Here is a 24240-nt window from a genome sequence, read left to right as displayed (position 1 = left end):
GCACTTGAGAGGATGGATTGAAAGTGTGGGGCCCAGCCCCCTCACACCAGCCCCAACTTAGGTGTGTCCTAGCCCAATTCCGGCTGCAGCAGCCAAATGGAATCAGAAGATCAGGAGATCTTTAGTCCCAAACCAGAAATGGTTTTCAGATCACTGTGCTTCTACAGTACCAACTCCATTGTCTAATACAGTGCTTGGCACATATTAAGCACTTAATTAAAATTATTATTTATGATTACAAGTGCATTTCTCCCACACACTCGCCCACATTAACCACTGAGTTTTCTCAATCCAGGTGTCTAGTGACATACTATGTCTAAGGCATCCACTTTTTTCCTTGTTTTTAAAGTCACTTGAAACCCAGGGTGCGTTCTACGGTGAAACACACAAAACCGAATGCATAAAGTCTCAATAAACTCGTGCAAGGTTGTATCCGGACGTTCCGAAGTGGAAAGGAGATTTCCAATAAGGTTCCAAGGCTGCTCCTGCTGACAGCTGAATTTTATGTGGGATCTCCAGACCAAGGGAATGCCTTTCATCTCAGCTAGTAATGCCTCTCTCATCTCTCCAGAATTGCCTAGAAATCCTCTGCGGTCACGGCAGGCTGGAGGCTGAAAGGAAAGATAAGTGCGATCGAACTGCGCATGACGTGGCAACAGATGACTGCAAGCATCTTCTGGAGAACCTCAGTGAGTGGCAGTTTACAGTCTTATCCCTCTGAAATATTTAAACCCTGGAGCCACAGTGGAGTCATTTGCTTCTTAACTTCCAAGTGCTTTTTTTTGTGTTGTTGTTGTTGTTGAACTCCAACCCCAAAACCAGCTTCTTGCTCTTTGTCAATACCCTAGTCGTCATCATGGGATTTGCAAACGTTTTATAAAATGGTTCCCGTCCCCGAGCTGTACTACAGGCTGAGTTGGCCCACTGTCCTGTCTTTTTCCTCAGAGAGGGTGCTCATAATTTCCCTTCAGTGTCTTTCTATCCCTTCTGATGGTCCTGATGGGGATTGGTTTGATTTCCTTTGATACACAAAGCAGAAACTCCTGGCCATAGGTTTCAACTCTCTCCACCAGCTTGCTCTCTTTTATACTTCAGCTCTCTTCATCTCCTTCTGCCCAGCTCACGCCCTTTGCTTCCCTCCTCGTCTTCCCTCCTATCTGTACCTCGGCCTCCATTCTCCTGCCTCTGATCTCTCTTATGCAGGCTGTTTCCCCTCCTTGGAACTCCCTGTCCCTTCAAATATGCTAGGCCGCAGCTCTCCCTATCTCCGAAGCCCTCCTAACACCCCCCACCCCCCGCAGGAAGCCTCCCCCAACTAATTCTCCACACCCGAAGTTGTATCAACCCAACGGCCACCCTTAGCATTTTAGTCAATTCCTCATTAGTAGTGGAAAGAGCACAGACCTGGGAGTCGGATGACCTGGGCTCTAATCCTAAATCTGCCCTTGCCTGTCATGTGACCTTGGGTAAGTCACTTCTCTGTGCTTCACTTTCCTTATCTGTATAATGGGCATATATACCTGTTCTCTCCCTGTCCTTAGACTGGGAGCCCCATGTGGTCAGTGACTATGCCTGACTGATTATCTTATATCTACCTCAGCACTTTGTACAGTGTTTCGCACACAGTAAGAGCTTATCAATCATAACAATATATTATTATTATAATGAGAAGAAGAACTATGTACCCTCAGTGAGGGGGAATTCACTGTTCTCCCAAACAGCCTGAGGTGCCGTCACTCTTAAACAGACAATCTGGGCTCCTATGATTCGTTGCCCCCCACTCAATCCCCAGCACCTATAATCTTGCCTGAGTTTCTGGTCATTCCCTGGCCAAAAAAGAGGTTCAGTCTTTGAATCTTCTTGTGATGGACAAAAATTTTCGCATTTTGGTGCTTGGCTACATAAAAGGAAGGACCATTTCAGAGGGTAACTGAAAGCAACTGTGTTCTATCCTGTTCCCTATTATTCACATTCAGAAAGGCTTTCCTCTTAGAAAACTGCTAAGGTCTCTCTCTCCCATTTTCAACTATTTCAGTCACGGTTTATGCTCTGAAAGGAAATAAGACCTGTGGGATTAGTGTCAGGAATAATTAGGATTGGAAGCTCAGCTGGGTCTATGCCTGGGCTAAATCTACAAGAAGTGAAAGAATAAAAAATTCGGAAAATCACCTTCCTTCTGATAAAGGCTAAGAAATAAGCCTAGAAACAGAAAATTGGGATGATTTGAACTTCACTTGATGTGAAAAAATATATATATATATGTAATATCTATAAATATCCATATATTAAATAAGTGGACTTCGGATATATATATTTCTGTGTCATCCCAGAAGGCTCTTTAATGCTTTGCAATGGCACTGATTTTTATTTATTTCACAATACCTCTGCTCACTTTCCTTTCATGAAATTTACTGCCCTCATATTCTCTTTATTTTCCGCTTCTCCCAGATGCTTTGAAAATATCCGTAAGAATTTCTGTTGGTGAGAAACAGCCAGCCGTTTGTGGTTCCGATGATTTTGAAGCAGAAAACACAATATGTGCTTTAAATATCCGTAAACAGACATCGTGGGATGATTTTTCCAAAGCTGTGAGTCAGGCTGTGACGAACCATTTCCAAGCAATCTCTTCTGATGGATGGAAGCGACTAGAAGACTTGACGTTTAATAACGCTACTGAATCCAGCGTTGGCCTCAGTGTGAGCAGTATCCTATCAGTCAAACTAGGTATCCGCTGCCTAGCCATGCATGGGCAAAAGTTTCATTGTGGGGTTTATAGTGTTGGCGGGGTTCATATAATGCGGTGGGTAATTCTTTGAGGAAGTGCATTCAGGGTTGACTGGCTTCCTGCTGGTTCTATTCATTCCTGGGGGTTGTGTGCTAGTATGGAGAGGCTTTTATGCTGGGAACATTTTGTGCTCGAAGCGTAAAACAGGATTTGAGTGCTCGATGCGGTTTTGGGATAGGCTTTCTGTCTAACTCATACTGGGAGTAGGGAAGTAGCAAGACCATCCTGTAAAGCTTAGAACACTGCCAATCAATCAATCAATTAAATTTATTGAGTGCCTACCATGTGCAGAGCACTGTACTAAGTGCTTGGGAGAATATTACAGAGTTGGTACATACATTCCCTGCCCACAGTGAGCTTACAGTCTAGAGGGGATTCAGACATTAATATAAAGAAATGAAATTACAGTTATGTACATAGGTGTTGTGGAGCTAAGGAAGGGGTGAATAAAGGGTGTGAATCCAAGGCAAGGATGACACCGAACAGAGTGGGAGAAGAGGAAATGTGGGCTTAGTCTCAGAAGGCCTCTTGTGAGGAGATGTGCTTTTAATACGGCTTTGAAGATGGAGAGAGTGATAGTCTGTAGAAAGTGAAGAGGAAAGGTGTTCCAGGCCAGAGGCAGGACGTGGACAAGAGGTCATCGCTGAGATAGACCAGATAGATGCCAACATAGCTGCGTGACTTTGAGCTGCAGCAATGTCATATGGGGTTTACACTAGTTCAGTTCTTTCCCAGTTGACAAGGACTGGATTCAGGTTCTAGTGGATTTGGGACATTAATCCCCGCAAGTCACCAAAGGCCAGAGTTTTCCTCCTAGTCATAGTAACGATAGTAGTTTTCAACTGATCAATTCCTCCAAGGTTGATTTATGCTGTACAGATAGGACACTGATTTATTTATGTGCATGTAGAACATAGATGCCTCTGGGAAGCAGCATGGCCTAGTGGAAAAAGCCTGGGCCTGGGAGTCAGAGGATCTGGGTTCTAATCCTGACTCCCACTTGCCTGCTGTGTGTCCTTAGGCAAGTCACTTAACTTCTTTGGGCCTCAGTTTCCTCATTTGTAAAATGGGAATTCAATACTCATTCTCCCTCCTACTTACAATGGGAACCCTATATGGAACCTGATGATCTTGTACCTAAACCGGCACATAGTACTGTGTTTGGCACTTGTTAAATGCTTAACAAATACCACAGGTATACTATTCTTCTTATTATGGAATGCTACGACAACCTCTGGGATTGTATGATACAAGTTCATTTGTGCAAAATTCTGAGTGTGAGCAATTAATTTTGTCATATTGAGTATGGATTTCAGTCACAGAGTTGTAATATTTGCCAACGTAAAGACCTAGTCAGGTTTGCTTCACTCTGACCCTTTGTGACTTTGTTTTTACAATTAGGAAGTGTGACGTGGTCAACAGGTCAGAGTTTTTCCCAGCCTCCGTGGGACTTCCTGCAAAAGAACAAGGTGGAACATGTAACCGTATTTTTGTCAGGTAAAACTTTGCTGCTTTGGCTTTTGAAAAGTTGTGCATTGAATTACCACCTCAGAGGAAGAGGGAGTCAGGGTTGCTTCTGGGCAACTTGCGTTTCTTCGTCTCACCCGCTTCTCTTTGTGCAAGTAACTGCTTTTGTTGCTGACATTTTTCTGGATTTGAAATGCACTCATTCTCTTTACCTTCCCCAAAAGGTGAATTACTTTTTGAGACTCTTAGACTGGCAATGTCCCCTTTCCCCTCAGGTTCCCAGGTATGAGGAGGGAAACTATTGTTTCAGCCCACAGGTGTCTGGACTAGACACCTGGCCTTACTCGCCCTGGGCTTCCAGTGAGGCCAGAGAGCTTCTTGCGTGGAGCTGTAAAGAGCTGAAAGGTTCCACATAAGACCACAGATTGATTCTCCTTGACTTGTTAGTTGGCCTCTTGAAAGTCTGCCAGGTCCTCCAAAAACTCCTTGCCCTCTCTGTCCCCTCAGTTAGACTGAAAGGTTGGCACCTCTGCCCTGTATTATCATTGAGTTGTTCCAAACAGATGTCGAACAATGCTTTGCCTAACTGGACCAAGATGGGGTGGATCTTCCTTACGTAAAGACTTCACAACCCACTGTAGGGTGCCCCAATTGTGAATGGGGTGGAGATTCAGGGAACTAGGGTGCTCCAGTCTCCTTCATAAATGGGGTGGGGATTTGGGAAAACTAACAGATCATTTAATGAGTGATAGCATCTCTTCTGTGGAAGAGACAAAAAGGTGAGCAGGGGAAGTTGACTCTCATCTGGGGATTGTATGCATGGACCCTGCCGTCCTCCCTTTCTCACTCTGACCTCTTGGGGCTCCTGAATGATTAGTTATGGTATTTAAGTGCTTACTACATGCCAAGCACTGTACTAAGCAGTGGGGTAGATATTAGTTAACCAGGTCAGACACAGTCCCTGCCCCACATAGGGGTCACAGACTAGAGGAGAGGGAAAACAGGTACTCAATTCCGACTTTACAGATGAGGAAACTGGGGCACAGAGAAATGAAATGACATGCCCATGGTCACATAGTAGGCAAGTGGCAGAGCCAGGATTAAAACCCGGGTCCTTTGACTCCCAGACCCACACCCTGGGTAATTCTTATATTGAAGTATTTGAAGATGTAGTAACTAGTTTTGCAAGAATTAAGCATTGCAGTAGTACAAATGATGTACAGACCCCAACCTTCAGTTGGAAGGTGAATGTCACTGCAGAAAGGGTGAGTGTTTTACTGGATGGTGACTGAGCTTTCTCCAATTCATAAGCCACTCTGTAGTTAATGGGTATCATATTTCCATACTTGTTAATTTTGACTTAGTTTTATCAGTGGAGATTCGCTGACTTTGTGTGTGTAAACTGTTTTCTTGAAGGACCTCAAGAAGGCTGCCTCAGTAGTGTGACTTACGCATCCATGATCCCTCTTCAGATGCTACAGAACTACCTCCGGCTGGTAGGTTTGCAGGGCATGATTAGAGCTGCAGCATTTGATTACAGAGAAATAGTCCACTTGCGAAGTGTAGTTTCTGACCTTGATATCTGATTTGATATCTGTTTGATATCTGCTTGTTACCCCTGCACTTGGGTTTGCAGCCTTGATTCACCCCTCCCTCAGCCCCACAGCACTTTTGTACATATCCATAGTTTATTCACATATATTAATGTCTGTCCCCCCATCTAGACCATAATCTCGTTGTGGGAAGGGAATGTATCTACCAGCTCTGTTATACTGTTCTTTCCCAAGCACTTAGTAAAGTGCTCTGCATATAGTAAGTGCTCAATAAATACCATTGATTCATTGATTACATACTGTAGGAAGTAGCCAAAGGCCCAGGAAGAAGCCAGCCCTGGGAAACATGGGAGAGGAATATCACAGGCAACAGGGAGCAATATAATAGTAATGGCATTTGTTAAGCACTTACTATATGCGAAGCACTGTGCTAATGACTGGGGTAGATTGAAGATAATTGGATTGGACAGTTCCTATCCCATATAGGACTTACAAGTAAGAACAGGTACTTTAATCCTAATGATTATTATCATTATTAGTATGATATTTATTAAGTACTTACTATGTGCCAAGCATTATATTAAATCCTGGAATGGATACAGTATATGTCATCCTTGTCCCACATGGACCTACTTCTGAGAAGCAGGACATGCTTCTGAGAAGCAGCATGGCTCAGTGGAAAGAGCACGGGCTTTGGAGTCAGAGGTCATGGGTTCGAATCCCGGCTCCACCACTTGTCAGCTGTGTGACTGTGGGCAAGTCACTTAACTTCTCTGTGCTTCAGTTACCTCATCTGTAAAATGGGGATGAAGACTGTGAGCCCCACGTGGGACATCCTGATTCCCCTGTGTCTACCCCAGCGCTTAGAACAGTGCTCTGCACATAGTAAGCGCTTAACAAATACCAACATAATAATGGACCTCACGGTTTAAGGGGGATGGAGAACGGGTAGTGAGTTTGCACTTTACAGATGAGAAAACTGTACGGACTTGGATCTGTCACCTAAGTACAGATTTGGTATTCACCTCACCCTCAACCCCACTGCACTTATGTGTGTATTTAAAAATTATGATTTATAAATTGTTTATTTGCATTAATGTCTGTCTCCCCCTCTAGACCGCAAACTCGTTGTGGGTAGGGAACATGTCTAGCAATTCTGATGTATTGTGCTCTCCCAAGCACTTAGTACAATGCTCTGCACACAGTAAGCTCTCAGTAAATACCGTGGATTGAGTGAGATCCAGAGAAGTTGTGATTTTTTCCCCAAGGTCACACAGAATGCAGGTGGCAGAGCCAGGTCTCGTGGCTCCCCTCCCTCTGCTCTTTTCACATTATTTACTTAGCCCCTCTGTCACCCCATCATTTGACAGAGTCTCAGACTATGTGGCGTCTAGGTCCAGAACACAGACCTTTAATCGCTAAGAAAGTCAATTCTTCTCATTCTCACCAAACCGATTTCAGGTTGAGTTGAGCCTCCCTTTCCCAGGAGTTTTACATCTGTGAAAATTCCCACTGCCCCTCCTGCCATGTTCTCCTGAAGCTTAGCACCTCCCGCCAGATTGACACCAAGCACATACACCCTCCTTGGATCTTGACGATGGATGATTGAGGTTGGCATAACATGCGGCGAGTGGATGCCAGTCCTCAAAATTCCCAAAATTGGGAGACTGTAAATCCTTGAGCATTTCTGCTGTGAGCCGGATTCAATCAATCAATCGGTCAACCCTGTAAATTGTATTTAATGAGTGCTTACTGTGTGCAGAGCACTGTTCAAAGTGCTTGGGTGAGTCCAATGTAACTATATAACAGATGCTTTACCTGCTCACAGTGAGCTTACAGTCCCTTTGTGCTTTGAGGCTGTTTGGCAGACTTGGGCCCAGCAGGTGCTGCCCTTTGAATGTCATGGGCAGCTGACAGGAAACATTCAGGCCACATCATCAGAACTTCCCTGTGGCAAATCCTCCTCTTCCACCACATCTGGGCCCAAGTGGACCAGTAGGGCTAGGACAGTACGTCTTCCAGGACTAGTAAATTGGTCCTGAAAACACAGCCTTCCTGGCCTCAAACCCGCTCTTCTCTTACCCTCCTTCCCTACACTCTCCACTCCCTCCCCAGGCAGAGCAAAATTTCTTCTGGGCAATTATTCGAAGGAATGTCGGCACCCAATAATGAGCAACCAGTTCTTCCCATCCTGCTGTCAAAGTAGACAGGTGTGTACTGAAGGTCTCTCTGGGAGAAAACACAGCTTCCCAGTTTATCTATGTATTTCAGGCAGTGAATACCTTAGCTATAGCCAAGAGGAGGTCCAAGCTGTTTGGGTTGGAATCCCACTTTGTAGCTCCTTTTGGCTTGGTTTGGGCATTTGTGGTTCCTTGTTTTTCTAGCTCATCTAGTTCCCTGACTCCTCACCTACATCTGTCTCTCAGACAGTGGAAAGATTTCCTGGCTTTCTGACGGATTTGTACACTTTAGAGAAAGAACCAAAGTTGTGTGTTTATATTTAGTTTTTTTTTAAATGGGATTTCCATCAGAAAGGAGTGAAAATAGTTAATAGATGTGTTTCTGTGTTCAAGCCTGAAACTGCAGGAATGCATTTCAGGGAAGGTCATTTCAAAAACAGACAGCAAAGCCATTAATCAATCAATGTATTTATTGAGTGCTAACTATGTGCAGAACACTCTACTAAGACGTTGGGAGTATGGTAGAATGCAACCAAAGTTAAGAGATCCTAGAATAGATTGGATAGAACTAGTACCTGCAAAAGGAATGCGTAGTCTTAGCTCCCCTTGATCAGAAAAAACAATCTAATTTTGAATTAAATTTTGAAGCATTTCTGGTGAACAGGAAGCATGAATGAGCTACAGCAAATCAACCTGTTGAGTTTAGCCATTTTTGTAATGATGTTGAATTATTTCTGTCTGAATTAAATTATGCCCCAAATGTCAGTAAAATCTCCCCTTACTGGAGAAACCATACATGTCAGATACCTGTGTGCCCCAAATTTCAGCTCCTTAGAAGCAGTGTGACAGGGATAGAATTGGGATTGAGGAGCAGCATGGCATAGTGGATACAGCACGGGTCTGGGAGTCAGAAGAAGTCATGGGTTCTAATCCCAGCTCTGGTACTTGTCTGCTGTGTGACCTTGGACAAGTCACTTCACTTCTCTGTGCCTGAGCTCATCTGTAAAATGAGGATTGAGATTGTGATCCCCACGTGGGACAGGGACTGTTTCCAACCCGATTTGCTTGTATCCATCCCTGTGCTTAGTACAGTGTCTGGCACACAGTAAGCGCTTAACAAATACGTAATTAGAATAATAGAATGCGCTTAACAAGTTTAGGCAACAATCCGATTTTTATGGGATTCTCTCTTCTGAGGATTTTAGGCATCTGTTTTCTCGAAGTCACCATGAACGTTACACAGCGTGTGACTTGGGTTTGCACTGAGGGGACAGTGACTTTGCCCCCTTAGGAAACTACCAGTTAAATGCGGTCAGGGTGAAGAAGAGGGCACCCCATAAGAGAAGACGGCCCTTAGGTACGATAAATTGCCTAAAATCTTGAAGTGAGAGACAGTGACCCCTGGTGGGAATTTATAAGCAGTAGCCGTAATTCATTCATTCACTAGTATTTATTGAGCGCTTACTATTCATTCATTCATTCAATAGTATTAATTGAGCGCTCACTATGTGCAGAGCACTGTACTAAGTGCTTGGAATGTACAAATCGGCAACAGATACAGCCCCTGCCCTTTGACGGGCTTACTATGTGCAGAGCACTGTACTAAGCGCTTGGAATGTACAAATCGATAACAGATAGTGACCGTCCCTGCCCTTTGACGGGCTTACAGTCTAATCGGGGGCTTATTAAGCCGTAATGACAACGTCGGGTGCTTACCGTGTGAAGAACATGTACTGCCCAAGGGGAATAATAATTAATAATTAGCATTTGTTAAGCGCTTACTCTGCGCCAAGTACTGTACTAAATGCTGGGGTTAATACAAACAAATCAGGTTGGACACAGTCCCTGTCCCACATGGGGCTCTCAGTCTCAATCCCCATTTTACAGAGGAGATGACTGAGGCCCTGAGAAGTGGAGTGACTTGTCCAAGATCATACAGCAGACAAGTGGAAGAGCTGGGATTAGAACCCATGACCTCCAGAAATCCGGGAACATTGATTCACAACCAGTTCCTGACCCGCAATCTAAAAAGGGTAGGGTATTGGGAAAGGGAGGATGAACACCCAAAGAAATAAATAATGCTGAAAATTTAGCAAGAAGAACAGTTGAGCTCTAGGAAAGTACATCTTTGGTCCAAACAACCCTACCCACATCACGCCTATCTTCCTATTTTCTTATTCATTTGAGGCAGAGACATTACCGAGTCACATGGGAGAGTGATGGGTGGCAGATATTATTCTTCCCCTTTTATAAATGGCAAAATTGAGGTCCATGAAGATGAAATGACTTGCCTGAGGTCACACAGGAGGCCAGTGGCAGAGTGGGATTGGAATCCAGGTCTCCTGATTCCCACTTCTATACTCTTTATTAGGAGACCTAATAATTATCTGGGGGTCTTGGTTCCCAAAACTATGAGACATAACCATTGGGGGATGCATGGATGTGGGGAGAAGGAAGTCCAGAATCCCTTCTTAGTGTTATCATTATTAATAATGAGACAGTCTAAATAGCAAGAACAGATATTGAATCACCATTTAAAGATGAAGAAACTGAGAGGCACAGAGAAGTTGTTAGAGTCACACAATAGGCAAGTGGCATCGCTGAGATTAGAGCCCTAATAATAATAATAATGGTGATATTTGTGAAGCGCTCACTATGTGCCAGGCACTGTACTAAACACTGGGATGGGTACAAGCAAATCGGGTTGGATAGAATCCCTGTCCCCCATGGGTCTCGCAGTCTTAATCTCCATTTTAAAGATGTGATTACTGAGGCACTGAGAAGTCAAGCGGCTTGCCCAGAATCACACTGCAGACAAGTGACGGAGCTGGGTTTGGAACCCAGGTCCTTCTGACTCCAGGCCCTTGCTCTTTCCACTACGCCAAGCTGCATCTCCCTAGAGGTGCCAGTGCTCAGATGTACCCTTCCCAACATGGAAGAATGACTGGCCACTGGGGCCATTGGGAAGGTTGGAGATTGCCGAAGTGCAGTCACCTTCCTGGATGGTTTCTCCACAAGACAACCCAAGGCTCACATTTTAACCTCTCTGCTCTTGGTTTATCTACAGGTGGAGCAATATCATAACGTGGTCTTCCATGGCCCTGAAGGAAGCTTGCAAGACTATATAGCCCATCAGATAGCACTCTGCCTGAAGGTAATACCCGACCCTCCACCCGCAAGCTTCTGGAAATTTAGATGGGGGTGGGGTGTGGCTTTAAGGAATCCATATCTTCTCTATTACAGCACAAGCAGACAGCTGCAGGATTCCCTTGTGAAATAGTGAAAGCCGAAGTGGACACCAACTTCTCCAAGGAGCAGCTAGTGGAGTTATTCATCAATAGCGGTAAGGTCCCTCTGGGGATTCTGCTTGGGCTCTAGCCGGCAACTTGGCAATGATGCTGATGGAAGGAAAGTGCTGTGTAACGGGGATTGCTTGATCGATTGATTAACACAGTTTTATTCTCACTTAGCAGCAGCAGCCCATTAGAAATTGGAGTGTGCCGAGACCCCAAAGATCTCCTTGCTGCTGCCGTTGAATGAGGATAAAACTGTTAGAAGAATTAACTGACTCTAATGGGACCCATGGTGGGTATCATTCCCTAGTTAATCAATTGATCAGCAATCCCTGCTTATATAGCACTTTCACAGTCCCCTCAAGTTTCTGGAATAATGGTAACCAAATACTATGGTTTTAATTTCTGACTGAAAGCTTAGAGTGTGTGATGTTCCTTCTGTTCCTGATTACTGCAAATGGTGCTCTGAATAAGGTATTCTCTTAGCCATTAAGAAGTCACAGTCCTTTTAGAATGGCTTCCATGAAGGTAGTTTGCTGTGACTTTTTTTTCTGATTTAGCAGTAAAGAAACAGTTATGCATGCCGGGATTAAGAGTTCCACTTCATGTTACCCCCAGAATTAGTGGCAGAACTAAGATACAGTGAAAGCACAGACAGGAAGTGGAGGATCTGTTCATTTTACACACGTCTAGACAGTAAACCTGATATGGACAGGGTATGTATCTGGTAATTCTTTTGTTTTGTACTCTCTCAAGCACATGGTACAGTGCTTGGCACATAGTAAGTGTTCAATAAATCCCACCGATTGATTGAATGATAGATTGATTTTATCCCTAGCCCCTTCCCTTGCTGTGAGATTGTGAATTTGTCCCTGTCCTTGCTCTGCCCTGAGCCCAGATGAGAATGCTGAAGTGGTTGGGTCCGCAGAGGGCATCCTGGTTTGTGAGGACTTGTGAAGGGAACCAAGAATGGATAAAAAATAAACTAGTTTGAAGAGGAGAGGTGATTCCCTTAGCTTCTAAATGGATAAAGCAGACAAAAAGTAAATGAGTCTTCCCTTCTCTTAGGGTCTTTCCCCAGAGACTGTCGCACAACTGGGTCAGGGTGGTGAGGTGGTCAGTGTAGCAGTGGAAAGGCAAATTCAAGCACATTGCTTAGGATAGAATTAGGTTAACAGGAGGGATATTTTTGAAAATTGCTGCAACTTTCGCAGGTAATTTTTAATTCAGAGATGCTAACAGTATATATCCAAACTACAAAACTCACCTGAAACTTCTGAGAGAACTTTTCTTTTGTTGATACAAGGGGTTTTTCCACCATTTTTAGAAACTGTAGCCCTACAGCCTCAAGATGTCGCCTTCCCCTCATATCCACTGTACTCCTCTCACAACCCTTCCTCTGACACCCACCTCTCATCCGCCTCCCCTTACACCCTCTTCACGCCTCTTCTCCTCAGCGCCATAACCCCCTTCACAGCCTAAGAGGACCTGCACTAGAGCCATAGCTGAAGAATGGAGTAGCAGCAGAAAAATAAGAAGGAAAGGGAGCAAGAGAAGGAAAAGAAGAAAAACTGTTCCTGCTTTTACTACTTCAACTAACTCCCCAGAGTTTACACTTCCAGAGCAGCTGGGCCACATCTTAGCTTCAGTCAGAGAAAGGAATTTTGGGAGGGTGGTGGAAGTAGGTACGGTTTCTCTTTTCACCTTTCACTGGCAGCTGCTCTTCCACGTTCTGCTTCAGTCCTCTCAAACAAACTCATTCTTATCTTCCCTCTCACCCATGTCTTGCTCACACCCTCTCTTTGGCCTGGAAGTCTCTCCCTCTAAACAATTGACAGACAACTGAAATCACCCTTCTGAAAAACCCTTCTAAAATCACATCTCTCCAAGGAGGCCTGCCCTGATTAATCTATCATTTTCCCACCCTATTTCCCCCATTTCACCAACTGCCACTTCATCCCCAACTGCCGCTTTAGCTCTTGAGCACTTATTTGGTGCAGAGCCCTGTACTAAGCATTTGGGAGACAATAATAGAATTAGGAGACAAAATCCCTACTCTCAATAAATTTCAAATGTAGTGGGATAGATAGACACTAAAATAAATTACAGATAGGGGAAAGCAACAGAGTTTAGATGTGGGGAGGAAGCCAGGTGAGTACCCAAGTGCTTAGTGATGTCAACATGCTAAAGTTGTAGTAGTGGGGGAATAGGGTGGGGATAGGATCAATTAATCAGGGAAGACCTCCTGGAGGAGATAGATGTAACTTCATGAAGACTTTGAAGTCAGGGAGAAAAGTGGTCTGAAGTTTGTGAATGAGGAAGGGAATTTCAGGAAGGAGGGAGGATGTGAGCAAGATATCAGCAGTATGAGAGGCAAGATACCTGATCAGGATGTCCAGATGGAAGCAGTTTGAGGTTCCAAGGCTCATCTACTCACAGAAAAGCAGACCTTTAGAATATTGAGCACAGGCCTAAGAGTCCAAGGAATTGTACTGTAATCCCAGCCATGCCAATTTCTCTCTGCCTCAGTTCCCTTATCTGTAAAGTTGGGATTCAGTCCTCCTCCCTCTGTTTTAGATTGGGAGCCAGGTAGAACAAGGACTGTGTCCAACCTCAACTTTTATCTACCCCAGCATTTAGAACAGTTCTTGTCACATAGTAATCACTTAACAAACATCATAAAAATAAAAGTCTTCCTGGAGATAAGTCATGTCCTGGGAATAAGCACTTTGGAAGCTGCATTCTCTAGAAATAGTATTAAAAGCAAAACCAATAATAGAATTTATTATGTACTAAAGTGCTTGCAAAGTCATCTCCACGGAGGTGATAGGGCAGCAACATTTCCCCTGGGTTCAGAGCAGACATAGACTCTGTCCTACATGGGGCTTGCCAAGTAAGAAAATTGGCGTCACAAGATACCAAGTCTTAGTTCAAAGTAATCTTGGCTTTGCCCACTAAGGCAACTTCACCTTTCACGGCACCCGAATCAAGGCAGCTCAGAGCTCAGAGAAGAAGTATATCCTAGTGGAAAGATCAGGGACCTGGGAGTCAGGAGAACTAGGTTCCAAATCCAGCTCTACCACTTCCCTGCTATGTGGCCTTGGACATGTCACCTAACTTCTAGATGCGTCCATTTCCTCATCTATAAAACAGGGAGTAAAAGTCCTGTTCTTCCTTCCCCTTAGACTGTGAGTTTCATATAGGGCAGAGACTGTGTCCTATCTGATTATCTTGTACCTACCCCAGGGTTTAGAACAGTGATCGGCACATAGAAGTGTTTAACAAATACCACATTTGCTAGTATAATTAGCTCAGAAAGTAACAGATATAATATGGGGTTGTTGCTTGAACCTGGCTCAACACTTCCTGGGTTAGTGATAAACTTAAAAGAAAAATGTCTGTATACTTTGGGATTCATTCCCTACAGCAAACTTAGAATTAGTATCATCTCCGTTTGTACAGTAATAACTGAGCACTGATCTATTTTACCATTTCTTGTACTGTGGCTTAATGGGTAAATTGCTCTTTCTTTGTATTTCAGCTTGTCTGATCCCTGTGAAACAGCCTCCTGTGAGCAAAAAAGTCATCGTCATCCTAGAGAATTTGGAAAAAGCTTCATTATCAGAGTTGTTGGGAGACTTTCTAGCTCCCCTTGAGAACCGTAGCAGTGAAAATCCCTATACTTTTCAAAAAGGTAAAGAAAATATTTTTGCACGACACATTAGGGTGATAGAACAACTAAAAGAAGGAAGCAGGATGGCCAAGTGGAAAGAAAGAGCATGGGCCTGGGAGTCAGAGGACCAGAGTTTTAATTCTGGCTTCACAATTTATGTGCATTGTGATCTTGGGCAAGTTATTTAAACTTTCTGTGCCTCAGTTTCATTGTCTGTAAAATGAGGACTAAATCCAATTGCCCTCCTACTTAGACTCTGAGCCCCTTGTGGGGCAGGAGTTGTGAACAGCCTGCTTATCTGGTACCTACCCCAGCACTTAATACAATATTTTGCTCATAGTAGGTGCTTAAGAAATGCCAAAAGAAAAAAAAAATAAAGAAGCTACTGTCAATTGCCTAACAATTCAGTTTTCATATTAATATTTTGGCCCTAGATGAATATGTATTGTTTCAGGCATTTGTTGATAAATTCATTTAACAGTATTTACAGATTGCCTACTCTATGCAGAGCACCATATTTGGCATTTGGGAGAGTACAATAAAAATTTGATGACAGAGATCCCTCTCCTCAAACAAACTTACAATCTTGATGTATTCCATAAGTGATTTGCTGGTTTTTTATGATCTATTGCCAAATTGTGTTTTTGTGTTTTGTTTTTTTTCAGGAAATGGAGTGGCCAATTCTTATTACTTCCATGAAAACTGCTTTCTGGTGGGAACCATTGCAAAGTCGTGTCTCCAGGGATCTGATCTCTTAGTGCAGCAACATTTCCGCTGGGTTCAGTTAAGATGGGATGGAGAGCCCATCCACGGGCTCCTGCAAAGGTTTTTAAGAAGGAAAGTAATGAATAAGGTAAGAGAGCGGCAGTAGGTAAGAGAGTGGCAATAGCTGGATCATTAAGTCATTTCTTTGTTGTCCAGGGAAAGCTGTGACTCTAAATCTGAAAAATGAATTCACTCATTCAAAAGTATTTATTGAGCGCTTACTATGTGCAGAGCACTGAACTAAGCACTTGGAATGTGCAATTCGGCAATAGATAGAGACAATCCCTGCCCATTGACGGGCTTACAGTCTAATCGGGGGAGACGGATAAAAACAAGACAATTTAAGCACGATAAATAGAATCAAGGGGATTAACAAAAATAAATAGGGCAATAAAAATATATACAAATGAGCACAGTGCTGAAGGGAGGAGAAGGGAGAGGGGGAGGAACAGAGGGAAAGGGGAGAAGGAATTGTCTGGGTCCAAGAACTTTTGAGAATGAAACTAAATCTGATCATTCTGTCAAAGCTCCTTGGCAATATAACTGCTTTGGTCTTTTCTGATAATATTTTTGCCATATCCACACTATTTATTACTCTATAATCTTCATTCAGTCAATCAATCAATCGACCATATGTATTGGATGCTTACTGTGTGCAGAGCACTGTACTCAGTGCTTGAGAGAAAATGATATAGGAGAGTTGGTAGACCAGGTCCTGACCCAAAGGAGCCTACAGTCTAGAGCAGGAGACCGACATTAAAATAAATTGGAGACCGACATTAAAATAAATTACGGATATGTAAATGAGTACTGTGGGGCTGAGGGTGGACTGAATAAAGGACTGAACTCCCTGCAAACCCTCAGTGGTTTAGTTTAATTAGGCTCTACTCACTTAAGGGTGGTCAGACCAAGCTTGACATAAATTGGCATAGCTCTGCCAGTGTATGTTGGCAGAGGAATATGAAAAAAGATTTAATCATTGGCACCAATCATTCTGTCTTGTTTACTCCTATTCACCTCACAGTCTAGATTTTTTAATCTAAGGGAGGGTGAATGAATAAATGAACCAAGTTAGGGTGATGCAGAAAGGAATGGGAGAAGAGGAAAGTGGGGCTTAGTCAGAAAAGGCCTCTTGTACTAAGCATTGTACTAATTGCTTGGAAGAGTACAATACAACAAAGTTGGCAGACATGTTCCCTGCCCATCCTCCATCAATCAGTGGTATTTACTGAGCACTCACTGTGTGCAGAAACCTGGCCTACTGACCATTTGTAGTGCCAACAGGCAAAACTGGGACTAGACCCTAGTTCTCCTATTTTTTTCTTTCCCCTAGCCTACGCTTTTCCCCTAACCTAAACTTTTCACCCTGTCTATCCTTTTCCCTAGCCTAATGTTTTTCCCAACCTAATATTTCCCCTAGCTTAGACTTTTTCCTTGGCATAACCTTTTCCCCTGGCCTAACCTTTTCCCCGGATTGACCTCTTCCCCAAGCCTAACCTTTTCCCCCAGCCTAACCTTTCCCTTGCCTAATCTTTCCCCTGGCCTACCCCTTTCTCTGTCACTGTGTGCTTGGGAGAGTATAACAGGTTCCTTGTCCATGATGTTGAAAGTTGCACAGTCTCAGGAAAAGGGAGGTTTCCCACAAGGTCATGGTGAATTTAAAAGTCTCAACTGGTGGAACATAAAGGAGAGACGCACACAGGTGGGAAAGAGCACTATAGGAGGGCAAGCAGAAGGGAATTTTAAGCCTCCTGCCCTGTTTTCTTTTTTCCTCATTTTAAAAAAGAGAAGAAAGGCACTAGTCACCCTTTGCCTTTACAAAAGAGACTCCCCAAGTGGCTGAATAAAGCAGTTCCTCTGGGTAAGCACACAATTTGAATGGGTGACAGCATGGAACATCAGAGACTGGAAGCAGCAGAAGTGAATAAATCTTTTGTGGGAGAGAACAGCTTGTAATTACCTCTCCTCCAGCCTCTTTCTCTGAGGCCTTATAGTCTGTGTTGGAGACAGGATCCTGGGCTGGATGGACTGTGGGTTTGAACCAACAGTGGCTCTGCTGATGGTTTTATGCTCCTAAATAACTTCTGAAAGCTGAGGTTTTTGTTTAGACCTCTTTGCTCCTTTTGAATTTGCCCTTTCTCTGCATTGGAGATTCTCAAATTGTTGGAAGTGAGAGCAGATTTGATTTTCCAACAATGTAACTAGCTATTAAAGCTCCCCATTTTTATAGCTCTTGATCTCCAAATCCTACTGGAGCAGTATTCAAGCTAGGGGTTATGGAAATAGAACAGACATTATTTTTCAGGGAATATTTGGGAAAAGAACAGGATTAACCCCAAATGATTCATTATTTGAATATGAATGCCATCTGAATGCTGCTTTATTTGTTCACATTGTTTTGATCAAAACATCCTTTTTTTGTCTAGTGTGGGATATGACCAAATTGCACTGCTTTTCCAAAGATAACCTCAATTATTTAACAATATAGGCATGAGCAAAATGCTTATAGTAACATAAACATGAATTTTATTTAGCTCCATGGTGATTTTGTTATTTTGAGAGCTCTCAAATTGCAAACAATCCTCGTTAATTTTAGGATTTTATCCTAAAACCAGAAGAAAAGGTTTTGTACAATATACTTCTCAGATAGAGATGCTACCATTAAAAACTTTGAAGAGTGGCATAAATACCCTTAAACCAGTTTGGCACTTCCATATTCACATGTGTTTATCATCATCATAATCCTCAATATTTATTGAGTGTCCACTGTGGGCAGAGCTCTGTACTGAGCACTTATTGTGAGCCTAGCGCTGTATCAGTTTCATGAAAGCATACAATAGAAGTAAAAGATAAAGCATGACCTCATAGAAACGAGCCGGGCCTAGTAGAAAGGGGATCCGGGGGCCCTAGTTGCTAATCCCAGCTGTGCAACTTGCCTGCTGTATGATCTTGGGCAAGTCACATAGCATCATCGTGCCTCAGTTCCTCATTTGTAAAATGAGGTTTAAATACCTGTTCTTCTTCCTCCTTAGACTGTGAGCCCCACATTCAGTCATTCAATCATATTTATTGAGTGCTTACTGGGTGCAAAGCACTGTACTAAGTGTTTAACATGGTATAGGAACTGTATTTGACCTCATTATCTTGTTTGTACCCCAGTGATTATTATTAATAATTATATCTGTTAAGCACTTACTATATTCAAGGTACTGTATTAAGCTCCGGGATCAATATAGAATAATCAGATTAGACACAGTACCTACCCAACAAGAGGCTCATAATCTAAGCCTAGTACCGTGATGGCTCATAGTAAGTATTTAACAACTATTATTATTATTATTGCTAAAATAATCATTATCCTCAAGGGCCATACCCAAATTGTTTTCAGATAACAGTAACAAGAGCAAAAGCAAAAATAGAATTGATAAAAAAAGTAAGCAACTACCAAATAAATAAATAGAATAAATAAATGAATATACACAAATGTGCTAATATGCTGAATTGGCATGACCGAGGATGGGCATTCGGGGAACATCTCTTGGAGAAGGAGACTTTTTAGAAGGCTTTGAAGATGGAGAGAGGTATCATTTGGCAAATTCAAAGGGAGAAGAAAGACTATGAAGGAGGAAAAGTGTGGACATGGGGTCAACTCGTCTCTGCCAAAACATGCCACATTTTTCTCTTTTACCACCATAGCAGAGCGCGAAGGCTTGTCCCATTTCTCCATGCCCAGTTCTATTCAGAATTGTGGCCAGTTTGAAATCACTCCTGAGCCTCACATGTGAATGTAAATATAGTCATGTTCTTCAACTTTAAAAAAACCTCCTTCTTGTCTCCGGATGGTGTTAGAAACTCAGGTCTTGCTTCTGCGTCTCTTCCGTTTCTCTAGTTCCGAGGGAAAGTGCCTTCTCCCTGTGATCCCGTGTGCAAGATTATCGATTGGATCCTTACCGTCTGGCACCAGCTGAACTCCTGTTTGTCCCGCCTGGGCACTCCAGAGGCCCTTATAGGGCCCAGGTATTTCCTGTCATGCCCAGTGGTTCCAGGACATGCCCATGTGACTGTGAAGTAAGTGGATCTTATTTGGTTTGCAGTGCAACAGAAGGGACAGCTGTAAAAATGGGGAATAAGATTGTGAGTCCTACGTGGGCAGGGACTGTGTCCAACCTGATTAGTTTGTATATACCCCGGCACTTAGTACGGTGCCTGGCACATAGCAAGCGCTTAATGAATATCATAAAAAAAGACAGGGCAAGTCTTCTGATATATTAGAAGGTGGGGAGAAGCAAGGAGATTTTGTCATTTCAGAAGCCCTTAAAGCTTGTGACTGAGGTGAAATTTCTCTAACAAGTTTACTTTCTACAGACTTTGCTTGGGTCAAAAAAAAAAGTTTAGTTTTAATGGGGCAAAAATGGGAAAAATCTAAGGAATTTGGAAGAAGCATGGTAATGAAGCACTTGATTCCCTAGCCACACATAAATTATATCCCAAATCATTATAGCATCTGGGTTTTAATCCCTGTTCTACCACTAGCATAAGGCAATTGCTTATCCTCTCTGAACCTGTTTCCTCATCTATAAAATTGAGATAATACAAGTCTCTTCCTATTCTTAAGAGTTGTTGAAGGGATGAAATGAGCGGTTTTTTATTATTATGTGCCTAGTATATGTAGAGCCCTAAATCTGTATATTTATTGAGCGCTTACTGTGTGCCAAGCACTGTAGTAAGTGCTTGAAAGAGTAGTCCATCAGTCAGTCAATTGTATTTATCGAATGCTTACTGTATGCAGAGCATTTTACTAAGCACTTCAGAGAGTACAATGCAACAATAAACAGACATTCCCTGCCCACGGCATGAATTGTAAGCCACGTTGCCTTTCCAAAACGAGTTTACAGTTTAGAAGAAGTTGAAATAGATACATAGGAGAGAGTTCAATGATGTGAAAGACATGGTCCCTTCCCTCAAGGAGTTTACACTCTAAGGATAACTTAGAGGAAAGTTCTTTAAACATAATAAATCATTATATCAATTTAAGGTGATATTCCCAGAATTGATTAAGTGCCTACTGTGTTGCAGAACACCGAGTTAGGCATTTAATACAGAGCTCTGCAGACCATGTACAGAGCACCACACTGAGTTGCCATTTTTTTCCTCTAATGGTATTTGTTAGGTCCTTACAATGTAACAAGCACTGTACTAAGCACTGGGGTAGACACAAGTTAATCAGGTTGGACACAGTCCCTGGCCAACATAGGGCTCACAGTCTTAATCCCCATTTTACAGATGAGATAACTGAGGCACAGAAAAATTAAGTGATTTGCCCAATGTCATGCAGTAGAGAACTGGTAGAGCTGGGATTAGAATCCAAGTCCTTCTGACTCCCGGCTCATGTTCTATCCACTAGGCCACGTTGCTTCTCTTTCCTGCTTTGGAGGAGATCTTGGTCTAAGGGGGATGTCGAGCTGACACAAATGATGCAAACAAACTACTGATGCTGTGATGCCTGAGATTTCGGGAGGCAAATTTTGAATAATGAATAATTATAATATTTATTAAGCACTGACTATGCATAGCAGTAGTAATAATAGTTATTTATTAAGCTCTTACTGTGTGAAGAGTGCTTAATAAGACCTTAATAATAAGAGCTTAATAAGAGTGCTTACTGTACTAAGCCCTGAGAGAACATAAATGTGGGAATTTTGACATGGTCCCTGTCCCTTGGAGGGCTCACAGTCTAAGAGTTCAACTGGGTAAAAGGGATTGGAGACACACACACAAAGAGTGATGAAACATTGGAACACAACACAAATAAATACAAAAAATCGGTTCAAAGTCTTGGTGGAGGTGGAGGAGTCCGAGAGCACATGGAAGCAGCTTTTATCCATGTCCTGATGGGCATGGAGCATTCCGGGAGCAGGGACTCTTGGTGGAGGAAGGGAAGGTGACATGTGACACGCACTGTACCACATGTACCATGTGTGTGTTATGCGATATGAACTGTACCACCTGGTAAGGATTTATGATTAAGGCAGAGGGTAATGTGTATTTATTTTAGGTTTATGAGTAGAGTGGTATTTTCTGAATGGCATTTTAGGAAGGAGCAGCATGGCTTAGTGGATACAGCATGGGCCTGGGGGTCAGAAGGACCTGGGTTCTAATCCCAGTTCTGCCAGTTGTCTGCGGTGTGACCTTGGGCAAGTCACTTAACTTCCATGCGCCTCAGTTACCATCTGGAAAATGGGGATTAAGACTGGGAGCCCTATGTGGGACAGGGACTGTGTCCAACCTGATTAACTTGTATCTACCCCAGCACTTAGTATAGTGCCTAGAACATAGTAAATGCTTAACAAATACCATAAAATAATCTAAATAGCATTGTGTAGGATGAACTGAAGGAGGAGAGGCTGGAGGCAGGGAGGCCATTGAGAAGGCTGCTGCAGTAACCTATTCAAAACATGGCAAGTGCTTGACTGGTGACCATATGGGTGAAGAATAAGGGGCAGGTTGGAGAGGGATTTAGCGTCAGACTGAATGTGAAAGTTAAAAGACCTCTCAATCCCGAGGTAATTCCCTTGAAGAAATTAAAAATCCCTCAGGGTGGGGGGTGAAATGCCTGTGACTCTTTGGCCTAATGCAGATTTTCTTGTCCTTCAAGGTGGATGTCCAAATTATGGAATGCCGTGATCGCTCCCAAAGTTCAAGAAGCCATACTCTCGAGAGCCTCTGTGAAGAGACCAGCAGTCAGACCGAGTCCCAGCCAAGGGCAGCAAGCCGTGGTCAAAGCAGCCCTCAGCATCTTGCTGAACAAGGCCATTCTACATGGCTGTCCTCTCCCCAGAGCAGGTATAGGGGCTGGCTGAAACCCCGGTCACTAAAAATCAGGCTGATGGATTGATTTCCAAATTATTTAGTCAATCCGAGAGATTGAGCAGGCTCTGGACCAAATAAGGGCTTCCAAAATGCCACAATCCTCCAGGAATCTGGGATCATGGGGCTTTAGTCCCTGCTCAACCCCTTCCCTTCTGACTCTCCATGTTCGGATTTCAGAGTTGGACCAGTATATGGCTGAGTTCCGGAGTGGGTGCTTCCCATTATCCATGGTTTCCAGCTACAGCGGTAGTCACAGGAAGAAAGGAGAGAGTGGGTCCTGGAGGAAAGTCAACACCAGCCCTCGAAAGAAATCCGGCCTCTCCTCTTCCCAGACCTGGACTAAGCAAGAGGCAACGAAGGATGGTAAGGAGCTACCCTGAAGGTCCTCTGTTAATTTGTAATCCACTAGACTGTAAACTCCTTGAGCGCAGGGATTGAATCTATCTACTGCATTGCACTTCCCCAAGCACTCACTACGGTGCTCTGCACATGGAAGGCATTCAATAAATAGCACTGATTGATTGACTGATACTGGCCAAATTAGTCAGAAAATAAACTAATGCCCAGTTGGAAAATAACCCCAAACCCACATACTTCTTAGCCCAGCACCAAGCAGCTTCTTCCAAACTGGGATTTGCCAGATAGTTGTTTGGTACACTGAGGACTGATTATCTGGGGTGAAGCTACTGATCCCCAGGGTCAAGCCCTAACCAAATCTCAGAGGGTCTTTGACTCTAGCTTTTATTTCTGAGACCATTCTTGGTCTCGGTCTTCCCTTTTCCTGGTCTGATTTCCCGAGGGAGCTGCCCATTCCCTGGTTATCGTAAATCCTAATTGTCCTCTGGTCATGGCCAGAAAAATTTCTTTACACCTAAATCCTAAATTCAGTAGTAATGGTTCAGTGGGAGTTTAGCCAAACAAGGGTCCCTGCCCCTGGGAATCCTTCTCCTTAACTCCCTTTGATCAAATAGATGAGGAGATAATGAATTTCCAGGAAAAGAGTCCCTGCTAAGAATTCCTCAAAGACCTAGGAAAAATAAGGTGCTCTCATGGTGAAGGGCACTCATTCATTGGAAGGATTAGCCTTTTTATATAGGCTGAACATCAATTAAAATTGTTCATAATCCATCTCCCACCTACCATTCCTTTTCAAACATCCTGAGTGAATTAATAACAATAGTAATAATAATAATTATGGTACTTATTCAGCACTTACTATGTGCCAAACACTGTTCTAGGCACTGGGGTAGATACAAGGTAATCAGGATGGACACAGTCCCTGTCCCACGTGGGGCTCACACTCTTATCCTCATTTTATGGATGAGATAACTGAGGCACAGAGAAGTTAAGTGACTTTCCCAAGATTACATAGCAGACATGTGGCAGAGTTAGAACCCAGGTCCTTCTGACTCCCAGGTCCATGTTCTACACACAAAGTCATAAGTTGTTTACACCCTCTGCCTTCACTGCCTCTCCTCAAACTCCTGAAATCTGATTTCCACTCCCTTGACTCGACAGTAACCGCTCTCTCCTAGGGCACCGGTGATGTTCTCCATGCCCAATAGATTCTACTCCATCCTAATCCTCCTAGACTTTCAACAGCCTTTGACCCTGTGGACCTCCCCCTTCTCCTGGAAACCTTATCCAACCTTGG

General features: G+C 43.3%; 1 protein-coding gene across 2 annotated transcripts in view; it reads left to right on the top strand.

The window, feature by feature from the left end:
- Positions 1-24240, top strand: part of CTTNBP2 (cortactin binding protein 2) — a 127759-nt gene that overhangs the window by 87033 nt on the left and 16486 nt on the right. For both annotated transcript variants that reach the window (XR_005660399.1, NM_001242735.1), the window contains 11 exon segments: positions 572-689; positions 2449-2724; positions 4187-4282; positions 5669-5748; positions 11053-11139; positions 11229-11328; positions 14820-14972; positions 15617-15804; positions 19606-19784; positions 22372-22559; positions 22764-22949. Coding sequence is in view for 1 of the 2 variants with exons in the window: in NM_001242735.1 (NP_001229664.1) it covers positions 572-689; positions 2449-2724; positions 4187-4282; positions 5669-5748; positions 11053-11139; positions 11229-11328; positions 14820-14972; positions 15617-15804; positions 19606-19784; positions 22372-22559; positions 22764-22949 (1651 nt within the window). In the remaining variant the exon portion in view is untranslated.

This window comes from Ornithorhynchus anatinus, chromosome 10, assembly GCF_004115215.2.
Source record: "Ornithorhynchus anatinus isolate Pmale09 chromosome 10, mOrnAna1.pri.v4, whole genome shotgun sequence".
Taxonomy (NCBI): Eukaryota; Metazoa; Chordata; class Mammalia; order Monotremata; family Ornithorhynchidae; genus Ornithorhynchus; species Ornithorhynchus anatinus.
Note: the sequence above shows the minus strand (reverse complement) of the source record. Positions and strands in the feature narration are given on the sequence as shown.